This window comes from Hakea prostrata, chromosome 3 (genome assembly GCF_041222555.1).
Source record: "Hakea prostrata isolate BN-2017 chromosome 3, UWA_Hpros_2, whole genome shotgun sequence".
NCBI classification, from domain to species: Eukaryota; Viridiplantae; Streptophyta; class Magnoliopsida; order Proteales; family Proteaceae; genus Hakea; species Hakea prostrata.
Window position 1 is genome coordinate 13945771 of NC_142602.1, and position 24782 is coordinate 13970552.

Genomic DNA, 24782 nt, shown 5'->3' on the forward strand with positions numbered 1-24782 from the left:
TCATGATGTTTTGTAGTAAGTTTAGGGGTCTTGACATGTTTGGATATTGAAACACCTTTGCTAAGTAAGCATATAAGAATTTCAAAACTATTACTTGTTAGCCTTAGATCATTAAGAGGTGGTTTTGGAGCATCTTGGGTGGGGATGCTTTGGTTGTCTTGTATGTTTTTTCTGTTTTCTTACATTACCATGTTTTCAGTGTTTAAGGCGCATAGAGGCCTTTGTTTTTCTTTCAAATTTTCACAAAGAGGAAAAAATCGTTGCCATGTTAAATTGTGTATAGCTCTTCCCAAAAAAAAAAAAAAAAAAAAATTGAAATAATACATTTAATTTCAAATGAGGTAATCAAAGTAAAGTTTTAATTCTACTTAATAGTATTGTCATTTCCTAACCATTTGGGATTTCGCTAATACTTTTTCCTAACCATGAAATAAATATGTCATCTTTCACCTCCACTCTCCACACACCATACATACACACACATCATCAGTACACAATACTAGCATGATATCCGTTCCACAGATACACATTATCAATCAAACCATATCAGCATGAAGTCCCTCTCCTAATTATTCTGAGTTGTCAATGAAAAGCTCATGCTTTTTGTTTGACAACCTACAGGGATGATATCTGTACAACTACGAATAAAAATTCATCTACAAACAAGAATTATCTTAAGGGTTATAAAATAAAAGCTACACTTGTCGATGAATTATTTTTATTTCTAGCATAAATCAGATCCCTGGCATCCAATGTGAATGGGCTGGGCTGGTTTTTGTCCAAGACCTAATGGTTCTGGACAAAAATAGGTCCTGCCATCTAGGAGCCCATGTCCAACTTTACTGACTACCTTGGACTTCTTTAGCTCATCAGTAGGGGGGCCCGACGGCCTTGACCCGCCCCTAAGCCAGCCCTAAGCTCGAATAGGACTTGGGCTCAAGATTTTTGCTCTAGGGCCAAGGGCAAGTCTGAGATTACTCGTTGTTCCATTGAGTCTATCTCGACTTGTCCCTGATTTTTGGCCCTAACCCTGGCCGTAATTTTGTCCCGATGCTTGATCTCAATGAGTTAGGAACAGGGACAATGATAGGGCCAGAGACAGAGCCAATTAGAGTCAAAGCCAAGGATAGGTATGGCCAGGGACAAGGCCAATCAAGGCTAGGGACAGAGCCAATCAGGGCAAAAATAGGTTTGGCTTGGTAGGGCTTAGGGTCAAGGACAATAATCCTTGGCCCTAAATCAGGGTCGAGGCGGGAATGAGCTTAGATTAAAATATATAGAGCTGGGCTTGGGATTGTAAAAAGTCGGCCCAACCCGGCCTTGTTGCAGCCCTGCCTCATCTACATACGAGTCGTTAACCATATACTTGTTGACTTTTTCTTCCATTCTTTTATTTTGGATCCTGGCAAGACATGGGCTTGTTAGTTAGGTCCAGTTATCTAGGATCCTTCAAATTATGGGCCTATCTTGGGCTTGGCTGATGTGGACCTTAAAAGTGGGGGAAGAGAAGAATGTCTACAAAAACAAGTTACTTCTTCAGTTTTGTCCTTGCAACCAAACGCACCTTTATTGCCTCCAGTATGAAAGGGTAAAGATAAACTGTGAGGCACGGCTTTCGCTTTGCGGCTTTGGTTCACCAGAGTTTCCAAGAATATATTGTCGAAGAATTTCAGCAGAGAAATTTAAGGTTTCAAAGTTGTTCTGGTTACGCGAGAGACTTATTGAATCGTGGTGTCGATCTCTCATCTCCCTTGTGAGGTACTGTGCTTCTGTTTTCATTATTTAACGATTGCAGTAGGTGCCTCTCTTAATCTTTATTTATTTCGACTATCCATTAGCTTTCGTAGTTCATGCTGAATCTTTCGAGTTGATTCTGTATCATAGACTTAATTTCTGAGTTAGGTTTCTGTTCAAGCGGATTTCACTGTTTTAACCATCTAGTATTGAAGTTGTATTCTTGCTTTTGGATCTTATATACAGAGACACCTGTTCTTGATCGTACCAGATTAATGGATCCATCCTCCTTGCTACTAGCATCATCGAATGTTATTTCCAATTTAGGTTTCCGGTAGAGTATATTACAATTTTGATTTATAGTCCTGAGGAACAGGTGGACTATAGACAAACCCCCAACCCCCAAAAGTAGAAGAAGTAAACTTCTGCTTATTTAGACCATCAACTGGATCGAAATTCATCGGATTCTCTAAATCCAAAGAAGAGCAAAAAATCATCGGATCCACAGTGGACATTGTCTCATCGTGCGTTTGGTTGTGTGATTTCACAGATATCATTTCTGTTGAATCATCAATCTGTCGTTTGGTTACTGATTCACATTCGAATCAAGAATCATGTGGATTTATGAATTTTGCGTGAAAATTGGAACTTTATGGATTTCATGGTTTCAAGTAATGGATTCCTCGAAATTGACACCGAGTAAAAAAGAAAAAATATAACTTTGATTCACATAATCATGGTAATTTACCAGATGAATCTCTTCATATGATCAAGGTAAGCAAACAGTTAACTTTAATGAACTTAGATCTTACAGATTCTAATTTCATGGATTTGAAATCAAAATCAGTGCGGGCATCAGTGAAATTAACTAACCAAACACAGTATAAATATTTCTAGCAACATGCACCCCTCGCTGATTTGCAAGTAGGGTTTCATTAACTTGTTTATTTTTCACTTGTAGGGAGTCAAGAGAAATCAATAAGTCAGAAGGTAGAGTCTAAACATATTGTTTAGCTGAAGGAAGCAATGACGTCCCAGAAGATTGAAACAGGTCATCAAGATACTGTTCATGATGTTGTAATGGATTACTATGGCAAGTGTATTGCCACTGCATCATCTGACTGTACCATCAAGATAATTGGGGTTAGCCGCTCCTCTGCATCACAACATCTTGCCACTCTAACTGGTCATCAAGGTCCTGTCTGGCAGGTTGCCTGGGCTCATCCCAAGTTTGGTTCCATCCTTGCCTCTTGTTCTTATGATGGAAGAGTAATACTTTGGAAGGAGGGTAAACAAAATGAGTGGACTCAAGCTCATGTTTTTGATGATCACAAGGCATCTGTCAACACCATTGCTTGGGCTCCTCATGAACTAGGCCTCTGCTTGGCTTGTGGATCACTGGATGGGAATATATCATTGTTTACAGCCACGGCTGATGGAGGTTGGGTCACCACAAGGATTGACCAAGCTCATCCTGTGGGTGTCACTTCAGTTTCATGGGCTCCTGGTGCACTTGTTGGAACTGGACAGTTTGACCCTGTTCAGAAGCTTGCCTCTGGTGGCTGCGATTGTACTGTGAAGGTGTGGAAGCTGTACAATGGAAATTGGAAAATGGAAGCTGCCCTTCACATGCACACAGATTTGGTGAGAGATGTGGCTTGGGCACCTAAGTTGGGCCTTGCGAAGTCTACTATTGCCAGTGCTTCGCAGGATGGGACTGTAATTATATGGACTGTGGCCAAGGAAGGGGATCAATGGGAGGGTAAGGTTTTGAATAATTTCAAGACCCCAGTCTGGAGGGTCTCATGGTCGCTGACCGGGGATATATTGGCAGTGGCCGATGGGAATAGCAAAACGTTGTGGAAAGAAGCAGTGGGTGGCGAGTGGCAGCAAGTCACAACGGTGGAGCCCTAGTGGCCAGGTTCTTCATTTCATCCACTTCTACTTCATGTTGTGTATCTTTTTCTTCACCTGCTGTATTAAACCCCCCCCCCCCCCCCTTTTTTTTTTCCCCCTCCTTTTCTTTAGATCAGGGAGTTAAATAGTATACTCATATGTTGTTACTGCAGAACTATTGTATTTGTGAAAGAAATGGTTGTTGTAAAGTAGTTAGGTAATCCCCTTTCCTTTTCTATTATTTGAATGGAATTTCGTTGAGTTAAAGATTCTTTCTACTGGTTTTGAATTATAATCCTAGTTGTTTGTAAGGCTATTATCTACTCACACCCATGTGTTTTTTTTTGAGTCGATAGACATACATGTTGGCATGCTTTACCCAAAAAAAAAGAACAAACATATCTGCTGACATCCATAGGAGCTCTTCGAATCCAATTAGTTAGTATGCGAACTGAAAATTTGATATTGTTCTTGATGTCTGCATAGTGACTTTCCTTTATGAGATCAGAATGGGGATAGTTTCCTGGATTTCTTTGGGGTCAATAAATTGAAATTGAAGTAGTAAATGCCCATTATTTTAGAAATACAAAAAATGAAGTTCTGAAATAAATCGCAGTAATACTTTTTTTTTCTCTTAAATATGTTGACATGATCTTAATGCACTACTGGGGAGACAATATTTATCACCACTAACTCCTTATTGCTAAGCTAATGTATTTCTGCTCAGTTATGGCATTAGTCATGTGAACAGAGCCTCAAAACTCTCTTTTTTGAGCATCTATTGAAAGATCCCAAACAAGAAAAAAAGAACTTGGATACGACATGAAGAACAACAGTAAAAAAAAAGGAATCAGAAAGATGCTTTTCTTTGTACCTTGCGAATAATTGTGGCTGTAATAATAATGATACTCACCAAAATGATAATTGTGTTGACAAGAAAGGATGCCTAGGCAAGTAAAGCATAGTTAACTGTACTTGGAAGTTATTGCATGCCACATTGTATGTTTGGAGAAAATGAATGTTTCTACTTACCATCTGAAAAATGTCTTGAATTCTAATGGAAGATAGTTTTTCTTCACATGGCGAAAGGTTCATAGCATCATTTTAGGACTCTTGACTCTTTAGAAGGTTTTAAACAAGTTTTTCTTCTCCTCCCAGCTGATGAGTTCTCCTTTTCCTTTCAATTGTGTTAGAACAGAACTACTACTGTTGGGTCAGTTTGTATCAGACCCGGTACAATCCTGTTCTGGGACCGGTTCTTGCATCAACCGGGTGGATCACTGGTTTGATAACTCTTGGTCGGGCCGACCGGTAGAGATCTGAATCATGCATATATCGACATGCATGCTGCTGGCTGAGCCTGACACGCGTATCAGAGTTACGAACGTGCATCTAGCACATTTAAGCCTAACCGTCCTTATCAACCCTATCCCCAATGCCATCGTCTGTGGATACAAATTCTAGAACTGTCCCTCACTGATTAGGACGCATGCATGAAACTATTTGTCGCGTTGCATAGGGGTATAAATACTGAATCCGGATCATCACTCCTCAGGGAGTGCTCCCCGACGGGTTTACCACAAAAAATTCGGCGGAACCTACCGGTAAAAAATAATAAAATAAAAAATTAGAAAAATCCTCCCATCACCCAACTCCTGGGTCCCCTGTATTTATGGTGGTAAAGCCGTCGGGAGCACAAAGTGCTATCTCGATGGGTAGCTAATCCGGACTCATAAATACTACCCTCTTTACGTAAACAAGATCCTATCTTCATTCTACTGGTTGGAGCTCTTGCATTGTGATTTGATTTGTTATACAAATTGGCTGAAGGTGTGGACTATGTGCAAGTAAAATCGGATGCATTGGAACTTATCAATATCTTAAGATAGCGAGATTTTCTCCCAGCTCGTGATATTCAGCCCGTCATAGCAAATATTTAGCATCGTCAAAATTATTTTTTGGATTGTAAATTTTTTTATGTTTCTAAGAGGTCTAATCTTGTAGTGGATCAACTAGCAAGGAGGGCCCAATCAGTAACTGTAATGACTGAATGACCTTTATCCACTCCTTGGATTCAGATATTATGTAGTTCTGTTTCCTCAGCTTAGCCGTCGAATAAATATGGCTTTTCAACCAAAAAAAATCCCATCTTCGTAAGCTCAAGATCTTTTTCCAATTTCTTTAATCTTTTAGCTAAAACCATGCAATTAGGGTTTTGTGATTGTTCCTAGATCTGACTTAAGAGTTGGAAGGTGGTTCTCCAGTCCATGGTGGTCAACTTGCTTTAACTCCTGTGCTTTTTCTTGGCAGGTTAAGCTTTGATCTTACTTGAACAGGTTCCTTGCCATTGAATCCTTTGGAATTTCACTATACAAAGCACAAAGCTTTACTACAGCAGTGGAATTTGAGAGGAATAATTCTGGATTAAGTTAAGATAGTTAATAACATTTTACAAGGATTTCTTTAAGAATTTTTTTTTAATCTTTAAGTAGGTACTTTTTTTTCCGATATATAAAACACCCTTCTAAATCTTAGAGCACTAATGATGAATATTTAACCATGAAAAGGTAAAGCTGTTGCCCGATAGTGACCGACTTGGTTGCAAGTTGCAAGTTGCAAGTCACTATTTTTGTCATTTCTATTTTCACGTTTAGAGATTTGACAGAGCAGACATGAGAAATGGTCATGGGTCTCCATGTCCTTCAACAGTGTCTCCTACGAGATGAAGGGCACTTTGTAGAGTTGGACTCTTCTTCTACCTCTACTTCCCCTGGAAACACATTAATTCTCCAACATAACAGATGATGGAGGAGACAGCTTTATAAATACTGTGGACACCTTGCCTGCTTTTGTTCTTATCTTCTATTACTAGTCATAGCAGGAATCATGCACTTTAAGGTAAGATCTTTAGCTATGGTTGGTTACAACAAGACTGTAAATTTTTTTTTTACTTCTTATATTAAATAAATAAAATAAAATATATTTAAAAATGATGTAAATTCTTAGGGATATAATTCACCTTCTTTCTCATTTATAGATAATAAAAATAATGGGCATTTGAATCACGAAATTAAGTAATGTCATTTTTAAAGGTTGTGTCGTTGTGAATTGCAACAGACAAAGATCAAAAGTACATATTAATGGGTACTAGCATTTATACGAAAACCAATTTAATAGGAATGTGGATATCTTTTTAGCAAACTGGTGATGGTCTCTTACGTAGACTTAGTAAGATTAAGAAGCTTTTGAATTTAAACGTCTATTTCTCCACCTCCCGCGCAAAGAGAAAAAAACACCTTCAATACCTTAGGCCTTATGGGCTCAATCCTTGTGGCTGCGCTGATGATGGCAAAAAAAAGAAAAGAAGAATTAATAGGAGTGAAACCATTATCATTGCATTATGTATATGATGTAATTTTTGTTTTCAATGATGACTATGTTTTCTCATCTCTCCTTCATCTTGCCTTCCTTTTTGGTAGGAATAAGTTTATTTATTTAATAGGGAGAATCTCCGAAGATAGCCTAGACCTAACATATCAAAATAGATGAGGGGGGATTTGGTTGTTAAGAAGACATCTTGGGTAAGAGCACCTTTCTTCGCTAGTACATCTGCTACCATGTTAGTCTCTCAATATACATGCCGAAAAGAGATAGATTCAAAGGAAGACTTTAATTGTAGGATATCTGCTATGATTGGGAATACCTTCCAAGGTGCTTCATTTGGATGATGCTTCACGATGCAATTGAGAACTCGATTGTCAGTCTTTGCTTCAACCTTGGACAAATTAAAAAATCAATAGTCCACAATAATGCTTGTCTCATTGCCAAAGCTTCAAACAGTGAGGATGTCTTGAGCATCGGTTCCCCGACCAAAACAAAATAACATACAACCCCAGTGGTCCCTTGCAATTCCTCCACAACCTACAGCTCTTCGATCTTTAAAAAGGGATCTATCTACATTCAAATTGAAACAAGGGGGAGTTGGAGCTTCCCATTTAATTTGATTTCTATTAGTACTGAGTATCTGCACTTTCTGAGGGCCCTAACTATAGAATTGAAGGCCTTTCCAAATTTGAAATTTTACTTGTGCCTGGAGAAGGACTCTCATTTAAATCAAATTGACTTGTGTAGACCTTCCACAGAAGCCCCAACGTTGTTAGATTTGCAATTGCCACTTCAGCTACAGGCCCATCATGCCATTGATTTACCAGTTGCATGACTTTCTCCAACAATGTCCCATTCATAGCCATTTTAGGAAAGTGAAAAGCCTCCCAAACAATCCGTGCCAGAGAGTAGTAGTGCACAAAGATATGATCCGGGGACGTTTGCTCCTCTCCACAGTGAAGGCAATTATTGAAACACAAGCATCCTCTTTGTATCAATAGAGAGGCAGTAGGCAGCTTGTGGTGGAGTAACTTCCAAAGAAAATGACTTACTCGTGGTTGAATGGTACTTTCCAGAATCGTTTCCAGATGTTAGCTTGAGTGGCAGATCTATTAGAATCATTGAGAGCCAACCTATAAGCTGACCTAACAGAGAATGTCTTTGACATTGTCTAATGCCAAAGCAATCTATCTATCTGTGTTGAGACTAGTAAGGGAATCGCTAGCATCTTTTTGACTATGTCAGGAGGCCACTATTGTTGCAGAATATACCTGGTCCATGAGTGAGTTTGGGCATCAATGAGTTGAGCTACCTTCGTCGGGGCAGATGAAGCAAAAGGAAAACATCCTACGTACGTGTCTATATGTGGAATCCAATTATCCGTCCAAGGATTGATCAATTGGCCATTACCAACTTGCCAAATGATTCCATTTTTAATGATATCTCAACCCAATAACATTGATCTCCATCCCCAAGAGTATGAGGGTGTTGGGGAGACATCTAGAAATGAGTTGTGTTGACAATACTTCTTCATCATCAAGCACTCCCACAACAATTGTGGATTTTGAAGCAATTCCCATGCCTTCTGAGATAAAAGAGCTAGGTTAAAAGTAGAGGTTGCGAAAATTTAAATCTCCTTCAGATTTCGGAGCACATATTGTACTCCAATCAATTGTGTGTACCTATTGCTTTTCTCCATTGGACCAAAAGAATCTCCTCATCTGCTTCTCTAGAGTCTCAATTACAGAAATTGGCAGACAAAAGCAAGACATGTAGTGAGAAGGAAAAGCTGTTAGAGTGGACTGTATTAGGACTGCCTTTCCAAGAGATGTTAGGCATTTGGATTTCCATCCTTGCAATCTACTATTAAACCCAATCAAGGAGTGTAGCACAATGTTTCCTTTTCAATTTACCTATGAATAGCGGAGTCCCCAAATAAATATCTTCCATGGTCGTCGAAGAGATTTGAAAATGCAAAGACAACTCTCTCTTCATAGTAGCAGCAGTGCTTGGACTATAATGAGCTCTTGTTTTTCCCACATTCAGTTGTTGACTAAAAAGATCACAATATTGTTGGATTACTTGAGCAAAAGTTTTGGCTTCCTTTCTCGTGGCTTGTCCAAATAAAATGAGATCATCTGCAAAAGCCAGATGTAAGAGCCTCTCGCCACCTCTAGTTAATTGAATGCCCTTTAGTTTCTTTTTTCTAAATTTCCAAATCCAAATGAGAGGATAAAAGATCTAAACATAATACAAAAAGATAGGACGACAATGGGTCACCTTGCCTTAAACCCTGAGAGGGAGTTATAGGGGTTGTTGGGGTACCATTGACCAACGAAATGTAAGTGACTGTTGTGACACATAACATGATCCATTCTACCCACCTATCTAGGAATTCATAGGCTTGAAGTGCCTGTTTAAGAAAACTCCACTTCAGTCGGTCATACGTTTTACTCATATCCAACTTAACTGCCATTATGCCATTTTTCCTTTGCTTGTGTCGATGGATTTTGTTCATAAGTTCATGAGCTATCAAGATGTTATCATGAATATGTCGTCCTTTTACAAAACCATTTTGTTGAAAGGAGATCAATCTTGGTAGAACATGCTTCAGTCTGGATACCAAGATTTTTGAGATTATCTTATAACTCATGTTACACAAGCTGACAGGTCTGAAGTCTCTTACTAGGTCAGTCACGTCCACTATCATAATTAAAGCTAAGGAAGTAAAGTTATGTGATCTGGAGAATATAACTGTATCAAGAAACTGATATACCATAGCATGAATATCATGCTTTATCGCCTCCATCCTTGCTGATAAAAGATTCTTGGGTAGCCATTGAGGCCTGGAGAATTGAGGCCATTGGCACCGAAAACTACAGATTGAATCTCTTCATCATTGGTAGGGCGTAGAAGCCAATGCATGTCGGGTTCCGTGACTCAAAGAAGAAATTAGTGTTACTTAGAAGTTGTACTAATAATATTAGTCATTATACAACTAGAAAGATGTCTTAATAGCACAAAGTGGTAAGATTCACTTCATTAATAAAGTTGGGTTACTTAAAACATGAGAAATCTTCCTCAATCTCAAGAGACCAAAATAGTAAACTTTAGCAGACCAAAACTGTGAAAGTGTCAATAATCCAAACCCTCTAGCTTGATCTCTAAGAATGAAGATTGAGTGAGCTTGGTTAAAGCAGACTTTCAAAGAGGACAACCACAGCTTTCATCTTAGAAAGCTACTATTAGTTGCAAGCAACTTAGAACTCTTACCTTTCAGTGCTTTCACTAACATTATTTATTATTTAAAAGTTCAAAATATCTCTGGACTTCAATGTACTTATCTTCCTTTTTTTCTGTTGCCCTCCACTTGGAGGGTTCTTTTGGTAGCAAGTTTAATTACATTTCCTTTCCATATTTTAAACTCTTCATTTCTTTCAATTAGATGCTCTCATTGCTGTTCCCTCCTTTCCATGTAGCACAAATAAAATCAGCATGGGTAAGGGATTAGTATTCAATGATGCTTATATTCCTTGTCCCATGAGATATATCCCTATTTTCCCCTTCTTAGCTAGGCAGCATCAAATTACTATTACCATCTCTCTAAAGGAAAAAGAAAAAAAATTTAAACATTAATTTAATGAGATGAGGAATCTTCAAAGATGTGAATGTAGGGGAGAGTTTATATGAATAGCATGTAAAAGTGAATTGACCAAAATACCTTTATTTGTCTAGTTTAATCATGCATATTATGTTATTATCCTTACTTAGTCAGAACAAGTCTATAGTTTTCAAGATCAATGTCTATAATTATCTTGGTCAACACTAGAACAATAATGGTATGGATTAGTTTCCCATATTACATCTAATGCCATTAGGTAATGGGACCCCATTGTCGAATAAATTTTGAAAAGAAAAGAAAAAACCCTTTTTCTTTTCAGATAAACATGAGAAATGTCAATTAATTGGATCATAACAAGGCATCTTCTAAGTTCTAAGGGGTAGATTGTTGAAAAAATTGTTTTTCATAAATTCAAAAAAAAAAAAAAAAATGGTTTATTGGTAATATCAAGCGGTATCGCACGTGTGGTACTCGAAGACCACGTGAGGTCGGCACGTGCAATCACGTTACTGTAGAGAAGGGGTTGTTAAGGTGAAGCTCGTGCGAGAAGCAACCGCGAAAAGGGCTTGAGAACATGACCCGAGTGATTTTGGCCACGTCGCATTGACCACCGTCACCATTGGCTTTTAACACAAGCCAAACGATAACCAAGCACTCTCACATGCTTGCTGACACCAACTCCAACTCTATCACGTGCCATGTTGGCCCCACAACCATATCATAAACCCATTAAATATTATTTCCTCCTCAAAAATCTCCAAGCAACTACCATGGTGCCCTTCTCTTCTTTTTATCAAATCAGTCCTTTTATTTATTTTTTCATTAAATTAAAGATTTTCTCTCAAATCTTTTTCTCAGGGGAAAAAAAAAAAAAAAAAAAAAGGAAAAAGTAAAAGCGAAAATAACTCTCCACCTTAATAAATACTAAAATAGGAAGTTCATCGTCGGACCCGGACCGTACAAGACACAGTCCTACACTTCAAGAAAAGATGCCACGTGGCAACAAGGCAGATCCAACGGTTGACTAACTCTCATTCTTTTGTGGTAAGTTGTCTATGGATTTTCACTTTATACATTTCTTTGTTTTTGGGTAGAATTAGAAATAGGAAGTGTGGATGGATGGATGACATTGACATGGTAGAGTGTTAAGCTGTAACCGTCGTGCTTAAACGTGGTTTAGGAATTTAATAAAGTGGGAAAATAGTGGTAACACGAAAAAAATAAACGCAACTCACGAGGAAAAAAGAGCAGAGGAATCCGGCTCTATACTAGTTATAGCCACAAACCTGCTTAAATCGGGGTTTTCCCTTTTAACGGTTCAGATCATTTTATCTGGAGTTGAAATTCTCAATTACTTCTTTACCCATCACGAGAAGATTCTGGACTGTAATTTAAAGGTACAATCGCGGTTCGATTTGGTTCAATTTTGATTTGTATACACAAATAAGAAAGGAAAATGAACTGAATTTTATGGTTGGGTTTTAAGGGTTTGGGTTCCGGTTCGACATGAAGAGGAAACCATTGGCTTAAAAGTGAAATCAGTGTGTGAGAAGCGAGGGGCGTTTTGGGAAACTGAAGTCGCTGAATTTATTAAAAATTTCACGGCCGGTAAAGATGGGAGTTTATTTTTTGTAGATTCTTTTTTCTTCCCGTCAAATCCTGCATTTTTAGGTGTGTCTCTGTCACCTTCAAGCGCGCAAATAAACCCTACTCTTCCTTTCTTCTCTTCTTTCTCTCTCTCTCGCGCTTAAGCATCACTCTCAGAACCTCCATTGATAGAAACTTCAGAGCTTTGCCTTAACAGAAAGAAATGGAAACACCAAAATACTTTTATGGCGCTTACTGTCGTGCGGGAAACTCTCAATTCACGACGGAATTCCGTCGTAACGATCCCAAATCCTGCGACAATTTCGTCATCGATGATCTCCTGGACTTCTCCAATGAAGAGAACATTCTCAATGACGGTACCTTCAACTCCGTCACCGTCGCCGGCAATTCAACAGACTCTTCTACTGTTACCTTCGTCGATAGTTGTAACTCTTCGTTCTCTGGAGGTGATCTTGGTTGCCCCAATTTCGCCGATATTCAGCTCTCCGATGACCTCTGTGTTCCGGTAAATTCAGACATATATGTGGTTATTCCAACTTCAATTCTGAATTTGAAATGTCTGAATTCTGAATTTGAAATGTCTGAATTCAAATTTGAAATGTCTTAAATTCAAATTACGCTAAAGAAAAAGTAACGAATGACCGAGCTTGTGTTTCTGTTAATTTGTGTTCACAGTACGAAGATTTAGCTCAGCTGGAATGGATATCGAATTTGGTGGAGGATTCGTTCTCGAGCGAGGAGTTGCAGAAACTGCAACTCATTTCAGGGGTGAAGTCTGGCACCGACGAGGCATCCGAAACACGTGAACTGACGCCAGAGAACAACAACATCAACGACAACGCCTCGATATTTCGGACAGAGATGTCAGTTCCAGGGAAAGCAAGAAGCAAACGCTCTCGAGCTGCTCCAATCAACTGGTCATCACGACTGTTGGTGTTGTCTCCGACTACATCATCTTCGGAATCCGATGTAGCAACGAGCTCCGTCAAGAAAACACCCAAGGGGATGGCCAAGAAGAGAGAGATTGTGGACAATGCAGGCGGAGTTAACTGTGAGGGAAGAAAATGTCTGCATTGTGCGACTGACAAAACGCCTCAGTGGCGAACAGGGCCTATGGGGCCTAAAACGCTCTGCAACGCTTGTGGTGTTAGGTACAAGTCTGGCCGGCTTGTGCCGGAGTACCGACCGGCGGCGAGCCCGACGTTTGTACTCGCCAAACACTCCAACTCTCATCGAAAGGTTCTGGAGCTGAGACGTCAGAAGGAAGCTCAGCAGCAGCACCACCAGCAACTGCAACAGCCGCATCATCACGAGCCACAGTTCCTGCATCCAAGTACGGTTTTCGACGTGTCGAACTGTGACGATTACTTGATTCACCACCACCTAGGTCCGGATTTCAGACAACTTATTTGATGACAAGTTAGATTAATGAGCTATGAGTTAGCGATTTGCAGTGAAATTGAAATCTTAGCGAAGGAACGGAGAGTTCTTTGATAGGGTTCCGTAATTTTCCTAATCTCTCAATGTAAGAGTTATCATTTTGTTCCCCCTAACTTCTCCAAACCATCTTACTTAGCTTCTTCCATCTCTCCCAAAAACAAAAGGAAAAAAATAAACATCAATGGTGGTAGACTGATAGACTCTCTCTCTCTTCAGTTCAGTTTAATGTTGCAGGTTAATTTTCACTTCTAGTTTCTTCTTTCTGCCGAATTCGGCTAATTGTGCAAGAACATTTCTCATTTTACCTCATGTGTTCCTCTATCATTTCTACCCATTAATCAATAATGGTGGAAAATCTGATTAGTCTGGGTTCTTAAAATGAAGGCGAAAAAAGAAAAGCCAGAAATCATGGGGATTAACCAAGAATGATCAGTGACATGAATTTCAGGGAAGAACTAACTTCAGGATTTTCATCGTTTTCTGTTATTACCCAGTAAAACTTTATTGAAATTTGTTAAGCGTCAATATCTTTTGCATCGAATTCCCAGTTTTGGGAGTTCGAAAAAGGAGGGTTAGAGAATGTGGTAATGTCAGAAAGAAGAGGTGTTGTTATTGTTGCGCAGATCAAAGATGGAGGGTTTTAGATGTAAGATGTAGGTAAAGTCCATAGACCCAGATACAGGGAATCAGAATTTGATTTATCTATTTGGGGTATAAGAATCATATTTATCAAAAATACTGTCCACGCGATCCTAGACATCGCTTGTCTAAATTACCCAATGGCTCAGTAACCCATACCATTCTTCCTCACTATAAGGGTGAAGGAGCCAATAATGCAGTTCTCACATGTCCCCTTCCATGCCCATGCATTATGAAATTGATGTGTGATTCTAATAAATTAGAATAACTATTGTCTTCATTGAGACATTCATGAATGAATAATTGCATCAATTTCAAGGTCTCTCAAGCAGTATAAAATGGTATGAGAGCATAGTTGTGACAAGGATGGTGTATTTTTCTTTCTACCCTCTTGAAATGAAAATTTATATCAGAAATATTATCACCAACCACGGCCAAGGACACATGCAGCATGTGATGTCCATGTTAGTATATTATATCCAAAACAGTTTCAGTTTCAGTTTCAGTTTCAGGTATCAGAATACAGAAACCATAGATAATTTGTTTCATTATACATGAAAATGATAGATGCCTATGCCTTGGGATCTCTCCGTGTTTAGGGTAAGGGATGATTGTCTCCTTCCTCCAACCTCAACCCCACACATCACACCATACAAACAAGCTTTACTGACAATGACATGGGTTTGCCCCTTTTAACCAATCTTTTCTGTATAACCCATCATGGGATCATGAAGAAATGTGCTAATCAAGCAAAGTTTGAACCTTTAAGTGGCATTATTGTTCAATATTGACCCCCCAGGCCCACTGTTTTGCTACCACTGCCCAACCTGGTAGTTACTTGAGTAAAACATCTTTGCTCTTTCAACCTAGTTCCTTCTTCTATGAGTATAATATGTCCCTCCTTTACTTTTGCTAAAGAACCTATTATGGAAGCCACCAGAGCATTGTAAAAGAATGATATATATTGTTTTATTTTTTAGTTTCTAAGCAAATCTCTTTTATCTCTGTTTTTTTTTTAACTTATAATGATTATTAGTAGATCCATTGCCTTTATTTTGGATTTGATGAAGTGGGAAATCCAGTTGGCAAGACAGATCAATGTAATGACTGGAAAAAGCATCTTGGCATGATTAATCTGAAGATTAATGCTGATAATTTAGTCAACTATGGGTGACAAGTGACAACTAGTCCAGGTAAGGCTGTGGTCATCACTGAAGATAAGAAATTCACCTGTATCAATCCATTCTTGTCTTAAAACTTACCGTGCCAATTGCTGCTCTCTACCCATATCGAGTGTTGAAGATTTTTTTTTTTTTGGGTATCCTGTTGACATAAGAACCTGAAAATTGGTAAGAAAACCCAATTCTTTGACATGCGACACTTAAGATCTAGGACTAAAGCTACCATCTGATGATCTAGGCACAAGAAAATAGGTGATTCGATGAATCAACATGAACTCTAATTAACAAAAAGACCCATCTTCTGGGTGACACTCTAGGCAGAGCTAAGTCAACTAGGCAAAGGGTTCTTCTCCTGCCCATATCGAATCACCAATTTTTAAAACCCTAGAATTGGCCCCTTACATGGAGCTTGTAAAGCCATCCTTCCAGTCCCCAAGTACTTCGAATCTGCCACTAGAGAATACGTGTATGTCAGCCATTTTAGATAAATTTGACCCTTAGAAGTCCCATTTTTTATAAGTGGTCATGGATTTAAGAAGAGATGTTCGCAGAGACAGTTAATCGCAGTAGGGATACATCATAGAAGTGACTTGTTTACTGCAATGGACTGGCAAAGCAGAAAGTAACAGACGACACTGGGGTAGTGCTGGAATGCTGATGCAGCTAATACATTAGCATCAGATTACCATCGACAAGAAGGAATCCGATGCTACAGAAATGGTGGAGATTCTTTCATTGCTGTGGATAACAACTAGCACAGGGTCCTAGGCAGTACATATACAAAGGATCCCCAGAAGAGATGCCAAAAGATGCCCACATGCATAGATGCACTACCTGATTATTTAACAGCGAAATATTATATCAAGAAAGCTCAACACAGAAAGACATGTATGCAACAACCCTAACGTGCCTTCCACGTTGCTTCAACTTCAGGTCCAACTAAATATGATTCTGTTGACTTGATTAGGTACATCCGTACACATTTCTTTTTTAAAGTAATTGCACATATGATGGCTCAATGCCTACAGTTCATTCATGCATTGATACAAGCACACACACACACACAAACCCATCTGTACCATGGTTTTCCATATAAGATGAAAAAACATGCAAGGCTGAAGGAGTTATCAGCAGAATGCAAAAGTTAACATGGGCAAATGGGTATTCATAATAGTATAGTGTCCAGCAAGGGGATTATTAATGATCTTACTTCCATTGATCAGTAACTTTAATTGAAATATCTTGAGGGAATTCATGATCCAATTCAAAGCTGTTGCATTTACTTCAACATGAAGGAAAATCAATAAGGGAAGAGGCAAAGAAAAGGGAACAAAAAATCTGAATCCAATGGGAGATAGTTTCATCAATGGCAAGTGAGCGGTACTCCAGATAATCAGGAATACTGTATGCTGAAAAATTCTCTCTATTAGAGAGTAGTTAAACAGATAACGGATCCAAGTTTTCCCCTCTAGTGTTCCTCAACATTGGACCAATCTTCATCTAACCATTGACTCCTGTAACTTTGATCTCTTTATCTTGGCACGCTGAGACCTGATTCTAATGAAAACAAAGTGGGATGACAAAGTAAATATCAGAACCAACATGAATTATAAATAGAACACAAGCAAATCACTCCTAGAATGATTGGAATTTGTGGAGAAATGCAGCATATGATACCAATTACAGGTAAGAGAATTATCTTGTACAAAAATATAAATTGAAAAAAAAAATCTACACTTATACAGGAATTCTTTGTCACCAAGAACTGGTTCAACTTAATCAAAGATCTTCCATTGGGCACTTAATTAGCAGTGGTTTGATTGAGGTTAGTAATTTGACATACCATTGGCGAGTAAGGGGGAAAAATTTGAATTCAGAATAGGGAAATTGATTATGAATTAATTACTGAGATCGCTCAAGAGATAACCATGTGCAATCACACATGGCAGCTAAAAAAGCCACTAGAGAAATTTCATTGAAGTCCACTCAAAAATCAAGGCAATATCAGAAAAACGAAAATAACCTTTCTTTCTTTTCTTCTTCTTTTAACTTGCATCCCCTGAGGATTCATGTAGGTTGTGGAAAGCACCATTCAGTTTTGGATAATTTCATGTGTTTCCCCTACTTTTCCCAAAACATCAACAGATGCACCCCAGCTGTTAGTCGTTCCAGTTAGTTGCTAACGGTGAGAGGTTCTGAGACATTTAATGACCAGTATAGCCTTGATAAAGTAGCATGATACCATTGCCCTCTCTTCTTTTTCTCCTCCTTCGTAGCCCCTGCTGATTAAGCTCTACCGACCTACTAGATTCACCTGCTTCCTCCCCATTTCCACTGTATGTTCTGGTTTCCTCTTCTGAATATCCAAGCAAATTCTCAAATCTTAATAGTTTCCCATCATTTAATGACATTGAGTTGATGGGTTTTCTTTAGTTTTTGTGTTTTACTGCTCGTCTTGGATTCTGCCACCTCCAACTCCTAGAACCCTCCCTACCCAAGGATCCAATTGGAAAAGTAGCTCACTTAGATTTCAGTAAAGTGGCAAAAATAAAGAAACAACTCTAGTCTCTCCTTCCAGCCCCAAAATGCAAGCTACTATGTATTCTGTTTCGACGTTTCAAACTTTTGCTACAACATCAACTTATTTGGTTTCATACTTCAAAAGCTGATGACCTTGGAACTACAGTTCTCAAATCTGCTATTCACCCCATCAACGAATGCAGCAATTTCATGTGCCATTGTTGAGGAAAGCTACCAAACAAGGGAGAAACAAGTGTAGAACAGAACACAAAAAATAAAAGACAGAAAAATAGTTGGAGAATGAAAGATAGCCACCTTCCCTCTTCTCTTTGTCGAACCAGGAAGAAGAGAGAAAAGATCAACAAATAACCACTGAGACTGCTACCACCACCTGCAACTCATCTTTCCCAGTCAAACCAATTGATAACTTTGGTCCCAAGCAGCAGAGATTCAACAATACAACTTAGGTTTTTGAAAACCTTCATCTTTCAAATACTTTCCAACCAGCATATGCCATTCTAACCCTAGTCAGAAACCCAAAACCTCATTAAGAAATTTTTTCTGCCTAAACTTGATGTCTTCCATTCTCTAGGCATTTCAAGCCCTAACTCACCAAATTCTTCTCCAACAAACCAGGATTTTGTTCTCTAGCTAATCATTACACAGCCCTCCATGGCAAAAATGAAGATTTGCCAAGACAGCAATCTCTCTCTCTCCCCCTCTCTCTGTCTCTTAATTAATAAAACCTTGGTTAAAATAAAGTAATGGAGTGTTTAGCAAAAGAGTAATCTGGTCAACATTGATTTTGTTCTAAATTTTTTCCCCAAGTTAAAAACAGCATGGGTGCATCTGTTAACGTTTCGAGAAAGTAATGGGGGCATGCAAAATTTTGCAAAACTAATGTGTTTTATTTTACACTTAAATGAAACCTCAACAATTATAGATGAAAGTTTCACTTACTCTTTTTTTGGTTGGGCCAGGGGGTTGTCTGGGGGTGGGGGCTCGAAGGTGCGTTTGTGACACAGCAAGTACAGCTTCATAACTGCTGGAATGAGTTACACAATGACATAAAAGGAAGGCTCCTTGTGTGAAGCACTATAATCAAATGGGGAATGTTGCACAGAAGAATGAGTTTCAGCTGACAGTTTGACTATGCAATAGGAACTTCAATGGAAGCCTATTTCCATTGTCTCAAGAGATTCATGAATATGTAGCATGGGCTACAAGCTTATGATACTTTGATGTATCCAGCCCCGGGCAGCCCCAAAAGAGCCTAGAAGGGGCCCAAGCCCATCCGAAATAGGGCCCAAACAAAGGGGGGCCAAATCTGACCAAGGGGCAAAATGGTCATTTTCTCCCCTAGAATCAAGTCTATTTTGCAGGGTTAGTTCAGAATTATTTCTGATTTTTAATTCTGGTTTTATTTTCTATATTGGAGTCTTAGTTATTAAGTAAGTATTGTTTCCTTTTATTAAGAGTCTTTGGGTTGTAAATTAGGAAAGAATTATTTCCTAATAAGGAGTCCTAACTTTTAGGTTCTAGTCTAGTAAGTTTGGGTTGCTTAGCGACCAAGTTTCCTTATTTGAGTCTAAGTCCTTTGTTTCAGGCTATAAATAATCTTTCTAGTGTAAGTTATTTGGAAATAGGATGAATTGAATGAATTGAATTTTGACGAATAGACTGGTATAGTCGTGGGATCCCTAGGAGGGTGACCTGCAGCTGGAAATTGTTTCTGGTTCGGCAACTTTAATTCTTCTCATTGAAGCTTCAGCAATATTGTGATTCACGCATTCTACATACAGAATTCTGCAGTTCTTTCAATTCACAACTGTTTATCAAACACCTCTAACCACCGCCCAAAAACCCCTCCCCTTTTAAACGTTTCAGACCTTAGGAACAAGCCCTATTTGAGTCTAAGTCCTGTCGCATAAATACCCTCTCTACCCTGTCCCCTTTAGTTTTCTGAAGAATTCCAGCCCTTGGTCCCAAGTCCCTGGAAGCCATCTCCCACACTTTTCTCCTTCTCATTGAAGCTTCCCCAAAGCAGCCCTCACAGAATCCTGCAGCTCTTTCAATCACAAGGGAACACTCACCCCATCCCCACCCCCTAATTTCAGACCTTAGGAACAGCCCTTGTCGCAAATACCCTCTCACCCTTCGCCCTTAAGCTTCTGAAAATCCAGAATCCTAACATTATTTTACCCAACCCGGAAGCCATCTGCCCCTGTTCTTCTTCCCCAGGCCCTCAGTCCTGCCTTTAATAGGAAAGTCCACATCCCTCATCTTCTTCATTTGTAAGCTGCAGAATTTTCTGAGATTTTCCAGAATTCTTAGAATTCAAACTCAGCCCCTAAACCCGTGGAATAACTTCTGAAACTTCTAAACAGAGGTGTTTCAAGTTCTGTCCTCACTTACAGCCAACCCTAGCTCCTTCCCAGCCTTGACCAAAACCCTAATCCCAGTCCTATCTGGTCTAGGATTTGATTTTTCACATCTGAATTTTAATTTCTATATAAATTCAGAATCTCAGATCTGGAACTTCAATTTTGGCTTACCTGAGTAGTGTTAGAACCTATAAAAAATCCCAACCAAAACACCTAGAAACCCTAATTTTGTACTGGTTTCAAATTAGAAGATCCTGAAGATTAACCCTAACCCTGGGTTCACATCACACTTCAATAATTTTCTTCCTAATAGAGGCTACTAGACATGCTTTGATTTACGCACATGTGATGCAGAAGTATACAAGAAGTTATATTAGTGATATTTCGATTCATGCAGATGCACAGTATTAAGCCCCAGTTGGATTAACCATGCTTATCCCTCGTAACACACACAGATATCACATTTGACAAGCACAAGTACAGCAAAATCATTGGAAAAAGTCTAGAAGTTCTTCAACTTTGTATATCCATTTTGTTTTAGCAGTGTCAGATCTGTTTTCTTCTCATGTTTCCTTCCTATGTATGTGGTTATGCATCTCTCTCAACCCTATTCCCCCCCCCCCCCAATTTAATGCGAACGAAGATATATATTAGAGAAAACCAAAGATACAGGGTTCTCTTGGATTACAAAATAGGACCAGACTATGTTGTATCCAATATTCTTTTTGTTTATCAATCTTTTTATCAAACAAGAAGATTTAATAGCATCATCTGATACAAACATATTAATAATATAATATTTTAAAACATGGAGCATCATTTACTTAATTTACAAGAGATTCTGTAGGTTTCAAGAAGAACAAGATGAGATATGGAAATTCTTTGTCTCCCCTTCTCCTTGGTGGGGGGGGGGGGAGGGAGTTCAAGCTGGTGAGTGGGAGTGAGAATACAGAATTGAAGTATGCGACAGGTGTAACGAGGGTTAGGAAGGGTATGCTAAGAGAGTGACATGCACACTGAGGAAGAAGAAGAGAGTAAAGCTTTACAGGATGAGTGGAGAAGGGAAAGGAGGATAGTCAGCAATGTAGACCAGTTGTAAGCGATAACAAGTCCACCAGAGGATCACAAACTTCAGATCCAGTAACAAGTACTTCAATCACTTCTCAGATTTCCAGGAACTTTTATTTTTATTTTTTATCAATAAGCTTTAAAAAAAAAAAAATCAAAGAACGGAAGAAGAAGATACTCTCCAACTCAAGTCTCTCAACCACAGCCTTACACCATGTGTTGGTCTCTCACCATACAATCTAATAAAGTTTAAAGCACACACTATTTTTTTCCCTTTAATCTCACTAAATAAGTTTGTGTGTGATTTCTTAGGCCTTTACAGCATTATATATTGACTCAAAAAATAGATATAAAGACAAGAAATGAGAGGCCTAATCCAATCCTTAACTGATAAATAAACATACACTGAATCAAAATGTGACTCCAACTAAATTGATGAAATAAATCCTGTTTTCCTACTTTCTACCCATTTTATTATGCTCATTAAAGTGCCCCATTACAAAGAAAACCCATGGTATTAAAAGTGCAACACCACATAACCTAATCATAGGTTTACTTCCAGTAAAATAAGCCTTTTAGTTATGTTATCTGCATCAGTCAGACTGTCCTAATCTTTCCAAGATTTAAAGGGACAGATAAAGGGATTGTCAGGAGATACAAAAAGGAAAGTTAGACAATAGGATAGTCGATTTTCTAGGAGATGACACTTCAACGGAGAGATTGAGGAGTTTGTGAAGCTTGTACAGGTGATGGGTGAGCTAAAAATGTAGAGACTTGGGATGGCCAACACAAATGGAAGGTTTGCTCTTATTGCTCCTCTTCAGTTAAAGCATAGTATGATGAGATGATGTCTTCAAATAAGTTGCCTTGGTATCACAGAAAAGTCTAGTGGCAGAAGTTTCAACCACGGGTTGAAGTGTAGATAAAATTTGATATAGTCAAGGGAATGTACAATGAGCAAGGAGTTTAGGTGCTTTCTTAGAAGCTAGCTAAGAATCAGCTATTTATATGTTTATCCATTGTAGATATGCTGTAAAATTTTGGATGCCATTTGTTTACCATTTCAGTCAGAGTGAAAGGTGCCACTGGAGATTAAATTCTGGTCCCAGAATGACCGACCTGCAATTTCTTGGCTAAGGGAAAAACCTAGACCTACAGAACATTGTTCCTTTCCCTGTGGTTTAGGCACTTTGGAAAGAGATAAACATGAAGCATCCCCATGGATGATAAAAAAAAGAAGAAGAAGGAACAATTGACTGGTCTCAAAGTAGAGTTCATTCTACTTTCAGAGGCATTTTACACAAATAATGATGCAGTGGATAGTAAATGGTTAGCTTTGGGCATAGATATCAAAGGTTTGATTTTTCTGATCCATGACGGAGATGGTGTTCAGATTCTCTGGAGTTTCAGTTTTGGGTCTGTTTTCCTCACGCCATAGAACTTATGAGGCTTCAGAATTCAGATACCAATGGACAAATACTGCTTACTGTTTTGCTTTAGGGATTTTCGTATATGAGGATCCTTGGTGCCTTGTTTATCCGATTTTCTGAGGTTGCCATCTTTTATTTTCTTTTTTGTTACTATTATTATAAAGAGGGAAAAATATTTTGAGAATAAACAGACAATAATTAGAGAAAAAAGTTGCTTACACATACGAAGATAAAAATGGAGATCAAACTCCAGGATTTGCACGACAAAGCATACCCTGAGACCGGGATCTCGAACTACTCAAGTCAGTGCCAAGACAAGATGTGAGAAGAGCCGAAGAAACAGCGCTGTGAAAGGGAAGAAGAGATAGAACACCACCCATTTCAGAAGGTAACCTGAGAAAGACAAATTGAACTGTTATAACCTTTCTGTATAAAAATTTTGCACAAACAGGTATCCCGGAAGAGCACATTAATTACCTTGGAAAGGCGGGAGACAGGAAACGACTTCGCGCTGAAGGAATGGACTTGCTGCTAGGTTTATTCACTGCCGATTTCAGTAAGTTAATAGCAGGTCTTGAGATCGATCGACATCTTGACGCCATGAGAGAAAAATATCCGATTCCCGAGCGTTCAACGTTGAAAGGGGGTTTAAGAGGAGCCTTCTAAGGCTGAGGGTTTTAATCTTCAGCTCAGGGTTTACACATTACAATGATCAGGACCGGGTTGTTAGGAACGGGCGATCCGGATCGGAAGAGTCAACGATGTGGCGTCAATCGTGATAGCCGGCACCCAGCTGGTCTAGACTTCTAGTCCTATTTGAGGTGGGCTTGGACCAATATAATGGAATAAATGGGCCGGCCCGATTAAAAACCACGGCCCGATTAAAAACCATGCCAAAGACACACAAGGTATATTATGTGGCCGAAATATCGAGATATTTTGGAGAAAAATCGGCACATTGGACAAGGCCAACATGAAAGCAAGCATCGAAAAGACAACAACCAAAAGTTGCTGAACTTGCAAAATATTAACAAAAATCAAAACTTTCGCGGCCAGCTCTTCACCTTCTTAGACTCTAATGACGGAAACACCTCACAGCCCTCAGCTACAGCTCTTCTCCAGCACTGCGGGTCTACAAGTACATATGCAACCTCTTTTCTCTGGTATAACTCTCTCTCTCTCTCTCTCTCTCTCTCTCTCTCTCTCTCTCTCTCTCTCTCTCTCTCTCTCTCTCTCTCTCTCTCTCTCTCTCTCTCTCTCTCTCTCTCTCTGTTATATCTCTAGTTTTAGGTGAAGCAGCAAGCTAGCAGTGAGATTTGCGGTGATTTTATGGAGTTCCACTGACACACGATTCTTGGCTGACATTTCAAACCTTGCATATGAGTAGTAGCAAACACAAAATTGAAAATCCCCAGTAGGTGCCATTGCAGTGTTGGTTGATTGGTAAGATTCATACCTTTTAATGAAGAGGTTGTACTGAAGAGATTATGAGTACAACCCTTGCATACAACATATATAATATTCCCATCATCCCGTCCCCTATATATAAAAATTGAATGTTCAACAAAAAACCCAGCAATACCATCAATGGATTGGATTTGGCCATTAATTTCTTATCCATATGAAAATTTTCTATCTATATGGGTAGATGATACAGACTCAGTGTTGATTAAACAAATTTCTCTTCATGCAAATAGAGGATTTGGATTCATTGGCTAGTGGCTAATGGCAGTGTCCAAACAATTGCATTTTAGTTAAATCTCCTTAGTCATTGCTTACCTATAAGTTCTTCAAGAGTTGGAATCTAGAAGCCATCTCATATCGATCCATTTTCCTCATTCTTTAGTTACCATTGACTCAAGCCGCGTACTTCTTC

At 38.9% G+C, this 24782-nt stretch overlaps 2 protein-coding genes and 1 pseudogene across 5 annotated transcripts; 2 read left to right on the forward strand and 1 right to left on the reverse strand.

The window, feature by feature from the left end:
- The first annotated feature begins 1565 nt into the window (after positions 1 to 1565).
- On the forward strand, positions 1566 to 3736 carry LOC149020976 (protein transport protein SEC13 homolog A pseudogene; annotated as a pseudogene). The gene is made up of 2 exons (XR_016172264.1): positions 1566 to 1758; positions 2696 to 3736. The product of XR_016172264.1 is annotated as a protein transport protein SEC13 homolog A pseudogene (transcript).
- Positions 3737 to 12293: 8557 nt separating this feature from the next.
- Positions 12294 to 14330, forward strand: LOC149020977 (GATA transcription factor 9-like). Its single transcript, XM_089147023.1, has 2 exons — positions 12294 to 12749; positions 12920 to 14330. Exons 1-2 carry the CDS (start codon positions 12447 to 12449, stop codon positions 13655 to 13657), a joined length of 1041 nt encoding a protein of 346 aa, XP_089003149.1. The 5' UTR covers positions 12294 to 12446; the 3' UTR covers positions 13658 to 14330.
- A 1575-nt stretch (positions 14331 to 15905) lies between these two features.
- Positions 15906 to 23713, reverse strand: LOC149020978 (protein NONRESPONDING TO OXYLIPINS 2, mitochondrial-like). 3 transcript variants are annotated; one of them, XM_089149231.1, is made up of 3 exons: positions 23384 to 23713; positions 23132 to 23299; positions 15906 to 17061 (listed from the first exon to the last, which is right to left on the reverse strand). In XM_089149231.1, exons 1-2 carry the CDS (start codon positions 23506 to 23508, stop codon positions 23149 to 23151), a joined length of 276 nt encoding a protein of 91 aa, XP_089005357.1. In that variant the 5' UTR covers positions 23509 to 23713; the 3' UTR covers positions 15906 to 17061; positions 23132 to 23148. The 3 variants fall into 3 exon arrangements, with proteins under 3 accessions (XP_089005357.1, XP_089005356.1, XP_089005358.1); XM_089149230.1 differs by having other exon boundaries at positions 23126 to 23299; XM_089149232.1 differs by having other exon boundaries at positions 15908 to 17061; positions 23181 to 23299; positions 23384 to 23711.
- Positions 23714 to 24782: the final 1069 nt, after the last annotated feature.

Bases quoted from the DNA above. Each gene is read 5' to 3' on its own strand.
- LOC149020977 (XM_089147023.1), top strand. From the start codon at position 12,447: ATGGAAACACCAAAATACTTTTATGGCGCTTACTGTCGTGCGGGAAAC. The intron at 12,750-12,919 runs GTAAATTCAGAC...TTGTGTTCACAG, and splicing joins CCGATGACCTCTGTGTTCCG to TACGAAGATTTAGCTCAGCT.
- LOC149020978 (XM_089149231.1), bottom strand. From the start codon at position 23,508: ATGGCGTCAAGATGTCGATCGATCTCAAGACCTGCTATTAACTTACTG. The intron at 23,300-23,383 runs GTAATTAATGTG...TGTCTTTCTCAG, and splicing joins CTGTCTCCCGCCTTTCCAAG to GTTACCTTCTGAAATGGGTG.